At 41.7% G+C, this 18,444-nt stretch overlaps 1 protein-coding gene across 2 annotated transcripts in view; it reads right to left on the reverse strand.

Annotated features, from left to right (window-relative positions):
* sardh (sarcosine dehydrogenase) overlaps positions 1-18,444 on the reverse strand; it is a 46,241-nt gene that overhangs the window by 16,816 nt on the left and 10,981 nt on the right. For both annotated transcript variants that reach the window (XM_073477552.1, XM_073477553.1), the window contains exons 9-15: positions 14,420-14,549; positions 12,755-12,841; positions 7,937-8,027; positions 7,593-7,734; positions 1,899-1,982; positions 1,608-1,721; positions 1,005-1,143 (exon numbers count right to left, since the gene is read on the reverse strand). In XM_073477552.1, coding sequence (XP_073333653.1) covers positions 1,005-1,143; positions 1,608-1,721; positions 1,899-1,982; positions 7,593-7,734; positions 7,937-8,027; positions 12,755-12,841; positions 14,420-14,549 — 787 coding nt within the window. The remainder of the gene's footprint in view (positions 1-1,004; positions 1,144-1,607; positions 1,722-1,898; positions 1,983-7,592; positions 7,735-7,936; positions 8,028-12,754; positions 12,842-14,419; positions 14,550-18,444) is intronic.

The following is an 18,444-nucleotide window of genomic DNA, read 5'->3' on the forward strand; positions in this document are numbered from 1 at the left end:
GTGGGGTGAGACCTGGTTGTCAGAATGAGTGGTGCATAATAAAGTGAAAGCAGAGGTTATTTCAGCAATTTAATATTGCACTTTAATTACAGGTAGGTTTCTAAGCTGTCTAACAGGAGAAAGACTGCAAGAAGCTGTCAAAAGTGAGAGTCAACCTGACCTTTTCTGGCTTTAAAACTACTGGATCTTATTATCTTATCTATAGTTGTTTTTATCTATCTGCCTCTGACACTTATTTTCTCAGCATGAATATTTTTCCCTTTTCCCTCCTACATGTATTTTTACAAATAGTTTTTGATAGCTTCTAGGGCTGAGCGTGTACTCGCATAAAACGAGTATCCGGTGCATCATTGGGTATCTGACCGAAGTTTATAAAGCATTTGGTTACTGGCTGTTCACATTTAGTATTACCGTCCGTCCTGATGGTTAAATCAGTTCAAACTGTGAGTTCAAGCTTTCAGCCAATTCATTCAGTGTCTGTGGGTCAGATCTGTTAGGTGGAGTCTTCAAAATCTGAGATTTTCATATCCCACACGAGCCTCAAAGGTCAGAAGACGGATCTGAAAGGATGTCGCTGTCAACAAAGAGGCGAAATATCTTGTTCAGCTGTGAAAACTGACAGCGAATGAAGTATGAGTGTGAGGACAGTTGAGAAATGAATATCAGAGCAGTTGGAGCCCTGTCCATTTTCACATCTGTGAACACCTGTCAGGAAGTGCAGGCAGAGCTTTTGATTTTCTGATAAGTTACAACAAAATTCTGGCAATGCATACTCCTTTTTCATCCCTTATAACTTATAACCTCTGAGAGACTTCATACTGGCATTTTGTATTTGTGATATTTTGAGATTTTGTGGATAAGCAGAGCATCTTGCTCATGTGCTGGCATCTTGTTCGGTCCCTCTATCCATCTATCTGCCCTCTTCATTCTGTCAATCTTCTCTCCCATCTGTTTCTGCATTTGTGTGTGTATGTATGTGTGTGCGCTTGCTACAGCAGACCGACCCGGCTTCTTGTTAACATCAGCGGTGAACAGCCAATCAGCCGCCTTCTTGGCATCTGGTCCGGTGAGATAGAACTTTCCAAAGTAGGACATGTCAAACACGGCCACACCGTGTCTACATGAGAGGCACTCGCTCTTAATCTGCATTTTGAGAAAAACACAACACACACATCCAATTAACGCAGACTCTGACATTAAGTAAAAGTGTCTTCCTCTCTTTGCCAAACATGACAAGATGAGTATGTGTGTATTTGTAGTCAGATCCTTGAAGGAAAACATTCATCGGGGCTGTGAAATCAAGGGGAGAACTAATGGAGAGGTTTTGACGTCAAGGTTGATGACTCTCCCCTTGTGGTGCGTCCTCTGAGCTGCTGAGGTAGTTTATACGCGCTTCATGCATCATAAACCTCACTGACTGAACTCGCATCATTGTCATTTGTCCATGATTGTTATTTCCCAAGAGGACACATGTTCTCTCTTCTCTAGGGAGCCGTCAGAGTGTTTAAACTCATCTGGTGACCCTTTTTTGGCATATTTTTGTTAGTCAAAACAGGAAGTTGCACGTAATTCAATAATAATTGCTCTGCTGAAAAACACAGACTTACCACGTCATGATGTGGAGGGAAGTCAAAGGTGTACTCTCTGCCCAGCAACTCGTTGTATTTGTAGTTCACGTTCCTCTTAATGTCATAAGCACCGTAGTAATCATAGTCTATAACCTTTGCAATCAAAGAGACAAACAAACAATGAGAGGCTAATTAATTATCAGCATTTTCAAGTGAAGAGAAGGACTGGGCCAGATTCTGTCAGTATTGTCCATTATTCAATATGTGGATGTAAATAAATCATTGGCGTGCATGTGCCCATGTGCAGTGTATATGTGTGCAGTGCCTCACAGGAGCAGGCCCGTCTTTGTTGAACCAGCCAGGTCTCTCCCAGCCATGTCTCTCCTGGAACACGCAGCCCTGCTCCGTCAGCACCTAAGACAAACAATCGCACACACAAACAAAGAGATAAAATCAGTACAGAGAGAACAAACAGCTGAGGTGGTGTACTGCGGAATCATTGCACCAAAGATTTATTCATTTTTTTCAATTAAAAGCCTATTTTCATATAAATGTGAAGCCGTGCATTTGTTCTCATATTCAGCAACTTCACTCTTCATATCCCACAGAATTGAGCACATTAATAGTTTGAGCAACTACGACTGCTAGGCCTAATGCTGCAATCTGCAATCACACTGCATCAAAGCCAACACGGATAAAAGAAAGCAAACAAGAGTTTACAGCCGTGCTAGCACTTCTGTGCGGCTGTACTCGGGCACAGTGGTGCTTTCAGGGACTACTTAAGTTGGGGATCATGTGACATCACCAATCCATCTTGCCAGGCTTTGAGATATGCGCTTGTGGCCAAACCACAGTGGTTCCGACCAATCGGGATCTTCTGAGGAGCTACTGGCAGCTACAGACGTGGTTTAGGTGACGCCTAGCGAGAGAAGCGACTGTTTGTTTGAAATCAACAATGGCTGCTCGTCAAGAGGTTGGAATAGATGCTGCCACATCATCAGTTATATCACAATTGGAATCTATTTCTTCATTGAAAGAAGAGCAAAGAAAGGCACTGAAGGCTTTTCTCAATGGAAAACATGGTGATCTTCTTCTCCCTAGAGCTTTCCTCCTGTTGATCTGATTGGTTGAAGTTACCCTGTCCAATCACCTGCCAAGTATATTTTCCAAATAGTTTCCAAGGACAACTTCCCAGATATCAACTTCTGACTTGCAATCGATTGCATCATTTCTCGAGGGAACTTCGACGGTTGTTTTTTAGTATCTAAGCCGCACTAATTGATTTTTGAGGACACTTGGGGGCGGCGGAGCAAACTCTAACAACATCGACATGTCATCACCTTATAAAGTTGTTATGGGAAACTTGCTGGCAAACGTTAAATATCATACAAGAAATCAATCTAACATGGAGGGAACAGATGAGAAGTGATGGTTAAAAACCCTCTTTTAGCACAAACTGTTGCGTCTTTGGAGCACTTGTTAATTCCTGACTTCCTGACCAGCCTTGAAATAAGATATTTCACCCTCACCACCCTCCTTGTTAAAATTGACAGTCGCCCACAGTTGGTAGGTATGTTCTGCTATGCTCTGCTCATAGCAGGCAACTAGATGTCTCTTGCCAAAACTTCCCACACCGAGCTATATTTACCATCCGCGCTACCGGGGTGGAGAAAACGTGTGAGCTGCAGTGTCAGAGATGGCCTGTTTGTGCTCTGAAATAATCTTCTACTGCCTCCTAAAAGTAGACGGTCTCATTATTTGCACAGGGACAGCTTCTAATTCATTCTTTAAGTAGCTCTCAGCCATAATACATGCAGTCGTGATTAGGAACAAGAGCTCGTATCTTGAACAGAGGCTCATTTAAAAAAGAAATAATAATTAGACTGTTTCTGTGGTTTTTCTTCTTCTCTCTGCCACCCCTACATTCATCTCAGGCTCTCCAACAGCAGAAGGGCTAGTTGCTAGGTGATGGCCCTCGATGAGTGATTAGCAGGGGTCTAATGGGCTTGCAGCCGAGGGCTGGACCAACCCAGTCTCACAGGGACTGTGCTCTCCTTTGAGCTACAACTCTGTCTACCTGAGAGCAGCTATTTGTGTCTTTTCAGCGCTAGCATAAAATCTGGTGTCATTATTATACTTAACATGATAACACCTGACCCTGCACTTGTTATCGTGCAAATTGAGGTCTTTTGTCCTGCCTGGAGAAAGCTGTAATGGTAAAGAATTAAGTCTTAATGGTACTGTGATGTACAAAAGGACACTGGATCTGCCACAGATGCCTGAATATAACCCTGCGTGCTGACACAATGGGGTTTATATCAGTGTATATGTTTTAGAAATTACAAATAGTCACTGAAAGGCTATTTGAACATTTAAAGCTGGAGCCACACATTACAAGAACTGAGGGAAAAGTTTTGCATCACGCTGGAACACAAAAAGCAGAAAAATGTGGCCAGGGCCAATCATGTTGTGTCAGACTATGTGCGTCAATGGATTCCTGTAGCACAGTACCAGGGTGTGCTGATCTGTGCTTATTTTCTTTTCTGATGAGAAAAGTGACATTTGCTGCCAGGGTGTGAGGTCTTTAGAAAAAGAGGTGTGTGTGTTCTGACGTGCATCATGCATCACTTGTGTGACGCTCTTCAGACAGGCAGAGCTCTCTTTAGAAAACCTAGTAATAATAAACTGGCCTTGACAGCATTATCTGCATCATGCTGAAATTAAACGGTAACTTCACCAATTTTAATTATGGCTGCCCGGTATTGCCTTAAAATGATATCATGGTATTTTTAGCCGGTATCGTGATCCACAGTTTATATCTCGATATATTAAAAATGTCCTCAAAAGCACTTCATAAATCAAATCGTGTCAAAAGCTGTGGTAATATTGTAGGGGTGACTATATATACTTTCACATCACGATGCAATGCATCACAGCACAATTAGATTTGTGATAAATACTTAATGTAATCGGTAATGAAAATGACATCACCTGACTGAAATTGCAGCCTATAAAACCAGGAAAAAGACAACACTTTTGCCATATCATGATATAACAGTATCCACAATCTCAGACAGTATATAGTCTCAGATCAAGATGATGATATATATCATGTACATTACCCAGCCCTACTCAGTAGATAAATTGTATTGTGGGTAATGTAGGCACCAGATTCTTTTGTTCATTTGCTTTTAACCTGTCCATTATGAGTCCATCAGGGTTATATGAGTGCAATGTTAGACCAGTCTGTCTTTTTATAAACCTGGTGCCTACGGTACCCATAATGCAACGTGGCTACTGATTGACATCACTGGCAATTTATCAGATTACATGCAGCTTCCTCCGGAGCCACAAAAGACTTTATATTACTTTTTTCAAATATGCAGTGGTGCTCCCAAAGACCTGTAAATACACTTTAATGTGTAAAATTGGTGGAGTTACCCTTTAAAAATCTGGATTTTTTTAAAAAAGGAGAAGATTACTTAAACTGAACACTAATTTCCATCCCATCCAAAACACATCTAAAAGTTGTTTTAAATCCTGTTGCATCAAAAAACTCTTCACCAAAGTTCACAGCAACCAAGGCTCAATCCAAAAAGAAATGAATTAGATAATTAATCCAAAATGTGTTTATTATGTTCAAAGTCCTTCAGAAAAATCCTGTTAATTAAGCATGAAAGGTGTGAGGGAAGTTAAATACAACAAGCTCTAAGACAGCAGCGGACGTGATCTACAAAACACATCAACAACATTGCTGATGCCACTTGTGTGACAGTAATCCGTTCTGAAAGAATGCCTGCATGCCAGAGCGGCGGTAGAAATTGCAACGGTTAAAGGTAAATGAAGCCTGGAACGGGAAAGCAAGACTAAGTGGGTCGTTAATGCATAAAATATGGTGGCGATGCCCATTAAGAGTCTGTGTCGGGCTTAGCAGGGAAACGAAGCTGAAAGACGTCGGAGACCGAAGCTTAGTGTATCATTTATAGTCGTGTTGGCACAGATCACATAAATAAATGTAGCTGCTGGGGATAAGTTACACTGCTAACTGCTGTCTGCATGAATCAGCTATTTGCCTCTAAATCTGAGCGGAGAAGACAGGAGGAGAGAGAGCGAGGGGGAGACAGACAGAGAGATAAACACACTGAGAGAGATGGGGTCAGAGTTTGACAGATGATATCTTTGCAAACACTTGTATCAACAGTACTTCAAGACCAGCTCGGCGAATATTCAACGACAGACATGAAAGCACACGCGCAGTCGGCTCTGCATTCCTTATTGCAGCTTAAATCTGAGCAACTGAAGAGCTCTCTAGTCAGTGTTCAAGCCTGCACAACCTGGGGTTTGAGCAGCATTGTTTATGGATGATGATTGTTGATTTGCTCCATCGCCACATCAATGTCCCAATTATCCAATCAGATGCTGAGGTTACAGAGGTTAATAGAAGGAAAGAAACAGCTGCAGCGCTTTCTCTCTCAAACAAAACAGATTGTATTAAAGGAACAAAGGCGGCAGCAACCACGGGAAGAGGGGAAGGAATATGAATAGAAGAGGAAATTGTGTTGGGGAGGACGTCAAAAACAGAGAAAGCCATGTGAAGAGACAGATGAGTGAAGGCCGTGGGTAGATACAGAACGTGGACAAACACTGAAAAAGGAATGAATGGCTGAAGGAGAAAAATTACAAAGGTAAAAGCGAAAAAAGAGTGAGTCATACAACCTCTAAAAATATGGGAAGTTATTAACGATGGTCGGTCAGACAAGAGGCAGTCCTGTGACTTAGAGAGGTGAACTGGTTTCACCTACGCTAGGAAACCTCGTCAATATGAGTCTAAAAAGTTTCCCCTCAGCTATACACAAGCCAAAAGGTGTCTGCCAGTCTGAGTCCTGAGGGGTATACACAACGCTGCCTACACCTTTTCACAGATAATAAAAGCACTGCTTACCTAACTGACACTGTTTGAACAGAGCCGAGGCCATACTAAATGTATCAGATCTAGGAAAAGTATTTATGAATATGGTCCCTGTAACATAATGCCAGGGAGAGGAGACAGAACAGGAGAAAAGTGTTGCTTTTGTATACTGTTTGTATGAATATATTCAGGATGGAGAAAATAACACCCACACCTTCTTAAATATCAAATTCAAGGATTTTTCAAGACTTTCCGGGCCTAATTCCCCAAATTCAAGGACCCAACAGGGCATTGTTTGAGATATGGATCAAGGTTAATAACTGATACAACACTGAGATTTGTTAGATGAGAACTAGCAGGCTTTACAGAACCTCAAGGACAACAATTAAACGAAGACACAGAGGCTTGAATGAATAGCGCTGTGCCAGAACGTACTAACATTACTGGGGCTCCTGTATTAAAGCTGCCATAAGTGATATATCTTTTTTAAAATGAGTGTTAAACAGCTTTATATTCCAACAGTAATCAGTGTTATAGAGTGTTGTGTCAGTAAACCCATGTCTCTCCTCCCCCTGCTCATGCAGTAAAAGCCTCTCTCTGCACCGCTAACAGAGAGCAACAGTACCTAACGTTAGTTTAGAGACATAAACTAACGACCAGCTTCCAGCACAACACAGAAGTTCCACAGAGCTCTGGCTCAAAATATTTAAATTCAAGCACTTGTGTGACCGGTGTCTGTTTCAAAAACTTTCAAGGCCTTGATTTCCCCCCCAAATTCATACATTTTAATCACATTTTAAGGGCCTGTGGGAAACCTTGGAAATGTGTCTATTAGTATAGAATGTTATGAAATGATTACATAATCTGTTCAGAGTTCTTTCCACACTTCTTTTCAATCATCCATAAAAGCAATTTTACAGAAGCAAGTAAAAGAAAACAAAAAAATAATTTCTTTGCCAATTAAAGCTGTGGTGCCTCCACGTTTGTGACTCATCACAGTTGAAAGGAGTCTGACTAACTCACACCGGAAAGACGCGCATTAGGGTTGTTGCCTTGAACTCTTTCAAAAAGACACTATTTAAGCATCTGCACAGGAGATCAAACCGCTCGTCTACCTGATGGAAGGGGTCCTTCCTCATGTTTCGGCTGGCCAGCGGTTCATCAAAGGGGAACACCACAGAGTAGTTTTTAGCATAAGACTCGTGGCTCCTCTCTCTGATCCAGCGCTGGTTGTCTGTCAGCGAGTTGTGGAAACGCCTGAGACAGGAGGGAGAGGGGGATTCAAAAAGATTAGCGCTCATTAAAAGTCATAATCACTCAGACTTCATTAAAGCTTCATCATTATTCCGGTTCCTGTTCCCTTTTGATAAAATGCCAATCGGAAACTCAAAACCATGTTCTGCTTGACACTTGCTGTGATACCCGTCGCCACTCAGATGCTTTGTGTGCACTGACGTACCTGATGTCGTAACCGTACATATCCTTTTCAGGACGGCCGTGTATGATCCAGTGAGCCAGCTCTCTGCCACAACCACCTCCCAACATCATACCTGACAAAAACACACAAACAGGATGCAGAAATTGTCACAAACAGCATCTCATAATCACATTCAACCCCTTACAGAAACAACATTAAAGGGACAGTTCAGCCTAAAAATCAAAAATACATATTTGAGGGTTAGAGATATCCAGGAAAATCAGGACCAGGAAAATGCCCATCGCAAATCCCCCAAAGTCAAAGGCAACAACAGTATTTTGGAGTTATGGTCGAACAGAACAAAGATGTCATCTTGGATTTGGTCATGTTTCACTATTTTCTGACAAACTATAAATGAAATTATACAGTGATTACACAAAAACAGTTGCAGAACAAAAGCAAAGTTATGATCCAATCTTTAGAGATTACTGGATCCACAGTTACACAAACTCTAGTTGGGAAATAAAAGGAAAACCTGAACAAAAAACAGGACCTTCCTCTCTCCTTCTCTCTCCTCTCTTCTCCCACTGATAGCCTGTCTGGGGGGCTGCGAGAACGTTTCATTAATTTGGAGAGGAGCAGAGCACTTTCTGTCCTCTGCTGCAGCCTCTATATGTCATATGACCTACAGAGGATTGTTTTGACCCTCGTTCCATCATTTGACCCTTGCTCACAGCTGCCCCTGAGCAATCTGACCTCATCGGCTGCAGCGCTCTGTTTATTTCAACTCCACCAACAAACGAACGCTGGCAATTCAATATTTTATGCATCCCGTCCCAAAACTGCTGGGTTAATGAGCTGCTCCCTTTTAGCAACCCCTTTCCTGTGTTGTGTTGCTATTAATTTGCATACCTCGTGTGGATGTGTGCGTGGATGTACACACTCTACAACATCACTATGCAGCAGCACGACCAGTATGTCCTTGCAACCCTCCTTCATCCCTCCATCTCCATCTCTCACAGCATCCCCTCTCCCCCCATCTCTCATCGCCTCACTCATCTGTGGGCACTGTCACTCCGGGCCAACCCCTGGGTGGACGTTTGAATGGCGGGATGGGTGGATGGATTGGAGCAGGGGTAGAGAGATAGAGGGAGGAGGGTGGCTGGGGAATGATGGAGTTCTTCCGAGACAACGTGGAGACAACCAGCAAGGCGAGGTGGCACTGATAAATGTCACCCGAGATAACCACCATGTCTGAGCGTGTGTCTGCGTGTGGACCCTCGCGCTTGTGCTTCCACTCGTCTAGTCGTCACCTCCTCTCTGCCGCTCTCAGCCCTTTTCCCTCCCCACTATCTGTGTCTCGCTCTATTATTGTTCAGTTAAGCTTGGCAAACATTTGTTCCTTTCTCTGACATTATCTACCACTCCTTCCTCTCTCCTCTCTTCTTCATTAGTCTCAGATTATTTTAAGATACTTGCTCTCTCCCAATCTTGTGACAGTGATGCTGCTTGCAATGCAAAAAAATGCTTCATACAAACATACATAATTGTACTTGTCTTTCTCTATAGTATGAGCCCAGGAGGCATGTTGATTACAGGGGACTTCTTTGGCAAATCGGTGCTAAATTTAGCTAAAAATACCCTTTTTGTACATTTCTTATTGGAATTCAATGTATTTAAAAAGGTGCAATATGTGAGAATTAAAAAAAGTAACTAAAGTTATCAACAGAATATGTCAAAGACGTCTGTGTATTGTGTTGCAGATACATTACCTACTGAAAGTTAGCATGTTAACCAACTAGGCCAAGTACATCCTGTCTCTTAAAACCCACTCCGAGCTCCCAGCCTGGACCGCTAGCCGCACAGCTAACTGAGATAGTTAGCTAACGGCAGCTAGCAGGTGGCTGTAGTTACAGGTCATATCTGGTGATATGCAACCCCCAATTTGTTAGGAGTGACCTTGCTTCAACGGGCGGCCACTTCTTTCATATTGCACCTTTAATTTGCTCACTTGTTGCAGTTATTTCTTGACATACAACAGTATTTTCTGTCTGCCTAGCACTTACGTGTAAAATCTTGTCAGATATTTTTTTGTGAACAAAGGTTTTGGTTTGTACCAAAATGCTTCCAAACCTGACAACTTCACTTCACGACACAGAGAAGTGCGCGTATTTACTACACCCAGCTGTTGTTTGCCAAAAAGTAGTTCAGGCACACAACTGCCCTTAAAACTATCAATTGAAATGTTTACATGTTTTTCTCATGTATGACTTAAACTGGCAGAAACAGCCTGTCTGTCCCCATCCAGAAGTAAAAAGTCAACCTAGCAGCATCTCTACAGCTCACTAATTAACACTAGCTTCTTCCTCTCACAATGTTTGCTTAATGAAGCTAACCTGCTGGTAGGTGTAGATTCATATTTAGTATCCAAATATGACAGTGCTACTGACCTTCTCATCTAATTTGCAAATAACATTTTCTTTCTGAAATGTTGAACTATTCAATCCATGGACAGAATAGATTTTTATCAATCCTGCTTTTCTAACTCTTTGAAGGAAAGCAAACCGTTTCCCAAAATGTCAAACCAAAACTGTTTCACCAGTATTTAACCTCACATGAAAATGTGCTCACTGAAATACGGTTTCAACAACATTTATATCTTACTTTTTACCTGCGAATTTGACAAAAGTGTGTTTCGAGTTCTGAGATTTGTGCCAGGCCCTCGTCAAACTAGCTCCTCTTTAGGGCCTCCATCACCATCAACCCTTCCATTTATCTCGCCAAAGCTCAGCTTCAGGGTGGCACACTCTTTGCTGCGTGTGTCAGTAACTCTATTAAATCAGTGAACCCAGTGGTTTCTGATGCGTTCATTGTGCTCTGCCTTAAACACAGGCAATTTTGTGTGCCTGCTAATGTGATAAAAAGCCTCAGCTTGCCATAATACCTGAGAAGGTCCTCATTATGATGATTATGAGCAAGATGGGTAAGAGGTGCAGCAGTTAAACGCAATGAAAGAGCCATTATCACGATAAATAAATGTTCTAGTGCATTATTAAATAAATGCACTTAAGAGTTCAGCATGATGGTTTTGACACTAGGATAAGAAAGAATAAGTAACCTAAAGTTGCTAAGCAACTAATACAACTGAGTAAGAGTCAGCAGACTCTCCTTATGGCTTTGAAACTGAAATGAAATCCAACAACTATAACAAAAGAACTGGAGGCTTAAAAAGTTACTGAGCTCGCAAAGATTTCTGAATCTGTCAACTTTGACCCCATGGTGTCTGAATTAGCCCCCCTGTCTTGCCCTGCCTTGAGCCAAAAAAAAAAAAGCTGTGAGTTTGTGTGCGATGGAGTGAACTGGACAGAAAACCTTCCCCTTGCCAAAGGGATGAAGATGCAAGAGGGAAAGACAATCACCAAGCTCCTCCTTTGATGACAGCTAGGATGTTTTTTTAGTGCATGTGAATGCTGAGTGCGAGTATGTTTGTGTGTGTGTCGGACTAGTGGAAGGCATTTGGAGAATACTTACTGTGCATGACTGTGTGAAAATCCCTGATTATCAAGCCACAATAACCAGGTGCGATACATCGGTAATGCTAGGCCCATTTCAATGAGCTTGGACCCAGCATGACACTTTGGAACTCAGACTAGAGGACGACGGGACTGTAATATTTTATCCAGCTCCGTTCAGATAGCTGCTGCATTTTTATTTGCATAAAAGAACAAAAAGAACATTTTTGCGTTCTGAAAAAATTGCCTTTAATAAGCCGTTTATCAGATTATTTTTCTCTTAAAAGACTGAATGCTTAAATCACCTGATATTTCCAGCACATAATAAAACCATAAGCAATCCAGGTCTAATAAATAAGATATGAGGCACCATGTCTATGCATGAGATATAAAGGAAATCCAGCGCTCAGGAACAGAAGTGTATGAGCCCTTGTTAACCTGACAATGGATAAGAAGATACTAACTGACCTACAATCAGACTGATGGACAGAATGACTCATGGCTAAGTCGTTGGGTAGTAAGAGAGCAAGAACAGTGACGACTAATCAGTTATTAGCAAGAAACTATCATCCAACTTACAAAAACTATGGCTGAGAAGCAGAAGACGGCAGAGGGAAAGTGCGTTACGTGAGTGGTGATAACACTGTTCTTGCTCATTAGTGCTCCACCTCTCCGCACCTCCTCAGCTCTTATCAGAGCAACTTTTAAGCTCGGCCCTGCAGTCTTCTGCTCTTATGCAGAAAAAAAAGGCTTCTCTCTTAACTGTCTGTCTGATGCTGATTACTTTACCCTTTACGCCCCCTCTCTCTCTGCTTCTTAGATTGCTGAGATACTCACATTCTCCCCTGTCTAATGTCAAAGGTAAGCTAATGGAGTTAGTAAGAAAGTAATGGAGTGACTTGGGTTGTTGTTTGTACGTGTGTGTGCGTACATGTGTTCTCCAGCACAGACTTGATATGAATAGCTCTCCATTATTCATTTGTGCCTTGAGAGGGTCCACAGAGATCGGCGATGACTGGGTCAAAAACACTCTTCGGCCATTACTTACTTCGGCTTGTTTTCTCCCTGTTTATTGTGCCATACGCTCTCTTTGAAGATTCCTTTGACCTTTCTCGCTCCATCACTTCATGGCTCTCCCAAGGGAAAGCTCTACACCATGAAGTATTTGAAAGCATACCACCGTGAGCGATGTGTATCGTTTGTTTTAGTTAAGGATTATGATGTTCACAGTCTTACTCTCTCTCAACCTTGTGCACCCCTCAGTCCTCTCACTTCCTTTTCTTTGGTTTCTTTGACAGTCTTCTACAGTCCCGTCTTTGATTTTCTTTTCCGTTCCTGCTTCACTTACCAGCACTGTTGAAGCCACAGCCCAGGAAGAAACCTCTGACCTCTGGGGCTTCTCCCATCAGCGGCTTATGGTCTGCTGTGAAGGATTCTGAGAGCAGACAGAGAGACAACTGTGTAAATAAAAGTGGCAACAAATGTATGATACACCGACTTACCAAAGAGGTAAGGTAAGGACATGTTTCCCCCAATTATACTCCACCTAATGACATCAACAGTGGTTCATCCATGTCTTAAGTCTCATCTTACTGTGCTATTGATGATTGTTAGCTTGGCTATTTGTGGATATCTGCTGTCATTTTGGCTTGTTCTCCCTTTGGGATCTCTCATAAGGAGACCTGGATAATTAATACAACAAATAAATCAAAAGGATTATTCAATGTCTTAAACTGTAGGGTGGATATCAGTGTTGTTTCTGAGTATACGGACTGGTCTGGGACCTGGTCTTGCCACATCTGATATTGATTTTGTCTCTGAGTAATTTAAAAATACATACATATGAATTCACTCTCCCTTACACACATACACACATACACGCTCACGTATTACGATGCACATGAAGATGTTCAGCCTCGTTCCCTTCCACATGCTGAATTTTGAAACGAGAAAACCAGTTTAACCTTTAATCTTATCTACTTAAATGCAACCTTAATCATAAAGCAACCTTTTGTTGAGGTGCATTATTAAAAAACTATCCTACTGTATGTTTTCTATCCTCTCAAGGATGTAAGTACTCATGCAACCCCGTAACACTCAGATCACGGTGTGCGATTTCTGCTCTCCCCCCAAGGAAACGGTTGAGGACTCGCTGTGAAAAGTGCTCAACGTGCTGTGCTTCTCATGTAAACACAACACTTGAAACAAGACAAAAGCTAGCATTAAAGTAAAGGTCATGGGCAAGGAGATGAACTGCAGCAACAACAGGACTCTGATAAAATCCTCATTTTTTATCTCCTTCGTTTTATCTGAGCTTTATCGCCCTCTGAGCTCTGTCTTTTCTTGCCCTCTGGCCTTCACTTATTTTTCCTTCCTATCTAGGAAGATGTTTTCCATTTCTTACATTTTGTTTTCTCTCTGCTTTACATCTTCACTTATGCTGCTATTCATCATTTTTTCTATCTTTACATCTCCATCAATGTTTCCAATTATACTTTCTCTGAAACGTTCTTCTTAATTGCTGTTTGTGTCTCCCTTTGGTCATTCATCCATTTGCACGTTTATTTGTGTAAATGCATGTTTCAGTTGTCATTTCTTTCATATATATATTACGACCCTGCAAACAGCTGCATCGCACTATGATGATGAAAAATTCAATTCGACTCTGTATCTGTTCAGGCTGCACAGTTACAGACCGGCTCACTCAACCACCTCGACGTGATATTGCCTGGACAGGAAGCCAGGCTTGAGCTAATCAAACTATCTCCTCTACAAACATGACATACCGCTAGCTAGTTTAGATATTCATGAGCGAATGCAGCATGGGAGCATATTTCACAGACGGATACATTTCACTTTTAAATTAGAATGTGTCCAATTTAACAAGTGTCATGAAAGTTGCTTGTTCCCTGCTGTAATGCATAAAGAGATTTGCAAGAAGGATTTGAAGGATTTTCGCAAAAAATTGATGCTTCAGTGGAACTGCTGTTTTTGTATGTGTGAGTGTAAGTACCTGGTCCACAGACAGTGGACTTGATGCCAGTCTGCTCCAGACCAGGAACTCTGTTGATTGCACCCTCGATATGTTGCATGAATACATCCCAGTCCAGGTCAAACAGGCTGAAGGCAAACTTATCAGACACCTGAGAAATAAAACAAACACAAACACATGGAAAACAAAAAATAGCTTGCCATGTTGGGGCAATATGTAAGAGTTGCCCACCTGTTGAATTCATACTCAAAACAAATAAGGAGCAGCATACTGTATCACCAGAGTACCCGCTAACTGTCTCTAACTATAGCTGCCGTTAGCTAGTTAGCTCAATAAGCCGTGCAGCTAGCAGTCCAGACTGGGAGCTTGGGGACCAAATGTGCGTTGGTGTTTACAGGCTGGCACAGTAGCTTGGGACCGGGATGGGCTGGAGCTAGCTGGTTAGCATCTAACCTCTCTGCAACACATAAATAGACTTTATTTGTCAAAACTATTATTTCTTCCCATTCTGTTGATTATTTTAGTTAATTTTTTAATATTGTTCAACTAAATTCTAGGCGTAAATTATGCAAATGTGTGACATGGTGACGTAGTGTGACAAAGTCACAGAATTAAAGGCGGGACGACTGACAAGGCATTTTAGGAGCAGTGTTTTCCGTGGGAGAGAGGAGCTTCTGTGGGTGCGGTCTTTGACCTTTTAAACTTTCAAGATCTTTTACTTAGGTTGGAGAATGCACCATCCTAAATTTTTCCTCAAAGATAATATGGCAAACTTTTCAGCAAACAGTCCCATGTCAGTTAATCACTGAGCGAGCCCTTTCACACTGCCACATGGTCAAATGACATCTAGACGGATGTGTTCTTTTTCCTTTTCCTTCCTCATCACTGTTAACAAGCACTTGAGACTTCAGTCCAAGTCACCACATGTGAGGAAGACACAATCCTGTAGCATCTGTTGAATCGACTCTCACCACGGAATCAACATCTGTCCAATCAGACCCTTCCCTCTCAGTTCCTTGTCCAAGCTTTAATTTGCTCCCATCTGGACTTCTGTAACTCCCTCCTTGTCAGTCGGGCCAAAAAATGCAGCCTTTAGCTCCTGCAACTCATGCCAAGCAGCGAGGACCTCCTCGCCTTAAAAATCTCCCCTCCTACACTAATCAGTCTGACTCAGGGTGCTCGAATTAAAAAGTCCTGCACACTAGCTTATGCTCAGCGCAGCGTTTTGATCCGTCATGTTTGTAGAATGGTGAAATGCAATTGCCGCTTCTCAGAAAAGCAGTCATTCTGAGTCATCGCAGACATATCACGGTGGATAACAGCATCAACTGACCGCCTAGAACGTCACGTAGATTCAATATAAGTGGTTCTTTGAGTTGGAAGTTAAACAGAAGTACTGAGAGGAGAAAGGACTTCCTGCGGCTTTACAATTTGCGTCAGCATTGACACTTTCGGTTTAGATTAAGACTTAAACGTTATGGGGATGTGCGAGCTGACGGTAGCTGCTTTCATGTGAACAAAGAGTTTCCGCATTATTACGGCGCACTGACACTCAAACTGGAGTATCTAAGGAGCAGCGTTCTTTGTCCTACACTCCACACTCTCTCAATCCCTCGCAAGCCATCGATCCTGCTCATCTTCACTCAGTAGGCATCCACTATTCTCTCCGTCTACCCGCTAATTCTCCTTTCTGTATCTCCTCTTTCTTCCTCCATCCGCCTCAAGACATCAAAGCAACGCTCGGCTGCAGAACGGGAACAAAAGGAGCCGCTTCTGCACAAAGAAATCCTCTAAAATGTAAAACCAGCGAGGAGTCTGTCGCCAGATGGAAAGACAGGAAGTCATGAAGTCTGACAGGCAAGAAGATACTATCAGTGTCCTGCAGAAACCCGTTAATAAAAACTTACTAAATATAGATCTATAATTTACATCTTGGGTCGATGCCTTTGATTAAAAACTGGGACCCATCTTCTGCTCAGTAATTTCATTTAAGTTTTACGACTCAAAGGTATTTCTGACGAGGCTCATCCTTTAACATGAACAGTCTGAACAGATAGTGATGTTACTTGTGGAAGAGCACACCCTTTGAGCCCGGTTAACAAACTGCTCCAAAAACCCATCTTTGAGAGAAAAGTGCACCTCCATTAAGACCAAGACCACCTGTCGATTCCCAGGCTTTTATAAAGATCAATCTCCAAAGTCAAGCACCCCTTTAGAGTCAGCGTGTGCATGAAAGAACTGCCTGTACGATCACTTTTAGAGTTGCCAAAGAGCCGTTTGAACAACTCGACTTCACAGCCTTTTGTAATTTCAGACTTTTGCAGAAATGCTCGGGTTTTAATGTTCCAATAAAAAGAGATTTCACTAGTCGTGGCAATGCAAATAAAAGGTTTGTGGGTGGTGCTAAAAGAAAAAAGGTACAGAGTCGTTAAAATCCATGGGTTTATCTCCCTCGGTGCCTGTATTATGCTCATCAATCTGCCTATTAGAAATGAAATATCTGGTGTGCAGGCAATAAAACACTTGAGTTTCACCAGGGATGACGGCACAATACTTTTTTTTAGAAACATACTAGGCTAGGTAAGGTTTTCGAAAAAATCTTTTTATAGATACGACAAACTCTTTCAAATGTGCCAGAATTTAATCTCGTCCTTGGGCGAAGCAATGAAAAAATTTCCATTACTTGAGTTGTTCGATATACGTTTTCAATACTAGTAAATACTGCCTTTAGTGCAAGCGGATACAATTCAGTCAGAGCTGAAAAGGTACTGAATTTAATAGCAATCCCTACTGTACCTACAGTACAAACAAACATGTTCCTATTCAACATATTAAACTTCACCTCAATACACCACCTTTTACAAGTATGCGTCACTTGAAATGTTATTTGCACTTTTGCTAGGGCTACACTGAATAGTTCAACGTTCCAAAGTTTTATTCATAACGTTGACAGTGAAATTCTAAATCAACAATGAATGCTTAAGCCCAAGAGTCGAAACCTAATTGTTTCCGAAATTCACAACATGCTTTCAGCTGTTGAAATATTCTGCTTCAAGCCACATTCGTTGGTGTTTAGCCTTTCAAAAACAACATTCTCACCGCAGTCAAAAAACTGTTTGCTCTCCCATGTGCTGAACACAAAGGGAGACACGCACCTGTATTAGTAGGGTGGCCTTGCAGCCATCTAGCAGCACAAGAAATTACATCTATACAGCCACAGTAACAAAAAAATATATTCTGGTTCAAACACTATCAAGGTTAACTTCTTCAGCAGTTAAAGAGGAAGTGTTGAGGAAATCTGCAGTCTGGTTCAGTTAAATTCATCAAGTTAATATAATAAAAAAAAGGTTGATTTGTGATTTATCCAATGAATATCACTGAGGAGTTTGTTCAAGGACTGCTTGTTTTCAGGATGATGGCGACGAAAGACATTCGAAAACCTCAACAGAAGCTTGGAATGTAGAAAGTAAAGCCCTACACATTACAAACGTGTACTTTTTCTGCGTAATTTCAATTCTGATATTTAAAGAAAAGTTTGACGTTTTGGGGAATACACTTACATACTCGTGCCTTCTTGCCGGGAGCTGGATGAGAGGACTGATACCACTCTCACGTCAAGCACACAACTTCCCCTAAAACCACAACTTGTCATTTTACCACCAGCCTACCAAGCAGCATCTTTTCTCAGGCTGTGAGGCTTCTTAACTTGTCCTCAACACTCCACCATTAATAATTTATATTTGTGACTTTATTATTTATTCATTAGTTTGTACAGGTTTTGTTTCGTTTTTTGTGTGTACCTTAGGGAAGAACAACTGGAGGTCTATTATATGATCTTGTGTTGTATAATGACGATTAAATTCATCTTGAATTTTAAATTTCTCTTCATGTACAAGTTTCAGAGATAAAAAGATATATATAGTCAGCTTTATTCCGCGTGATATTCCTAACCTTTGGACAGAGCCAAGGAAAGTGTTTCTCCTGCCTCCAGTCTTCATGCTAAGCTAACATTATGTTATCCTCCTTCTTTAAGGCAGAGGGGGAAT

This window comes from Pagrus major, chromosome 12, assembly GCF_040436345.1.
Source record: "Pagrus major chromosome 12, Pma_NU_1.0".
Taxonomy (NCBI): Eukaryota; Metazoa; Chordata; class Actinopteri; order Spariformes; family Sparidae; genus Pagrus; species Pagrus major.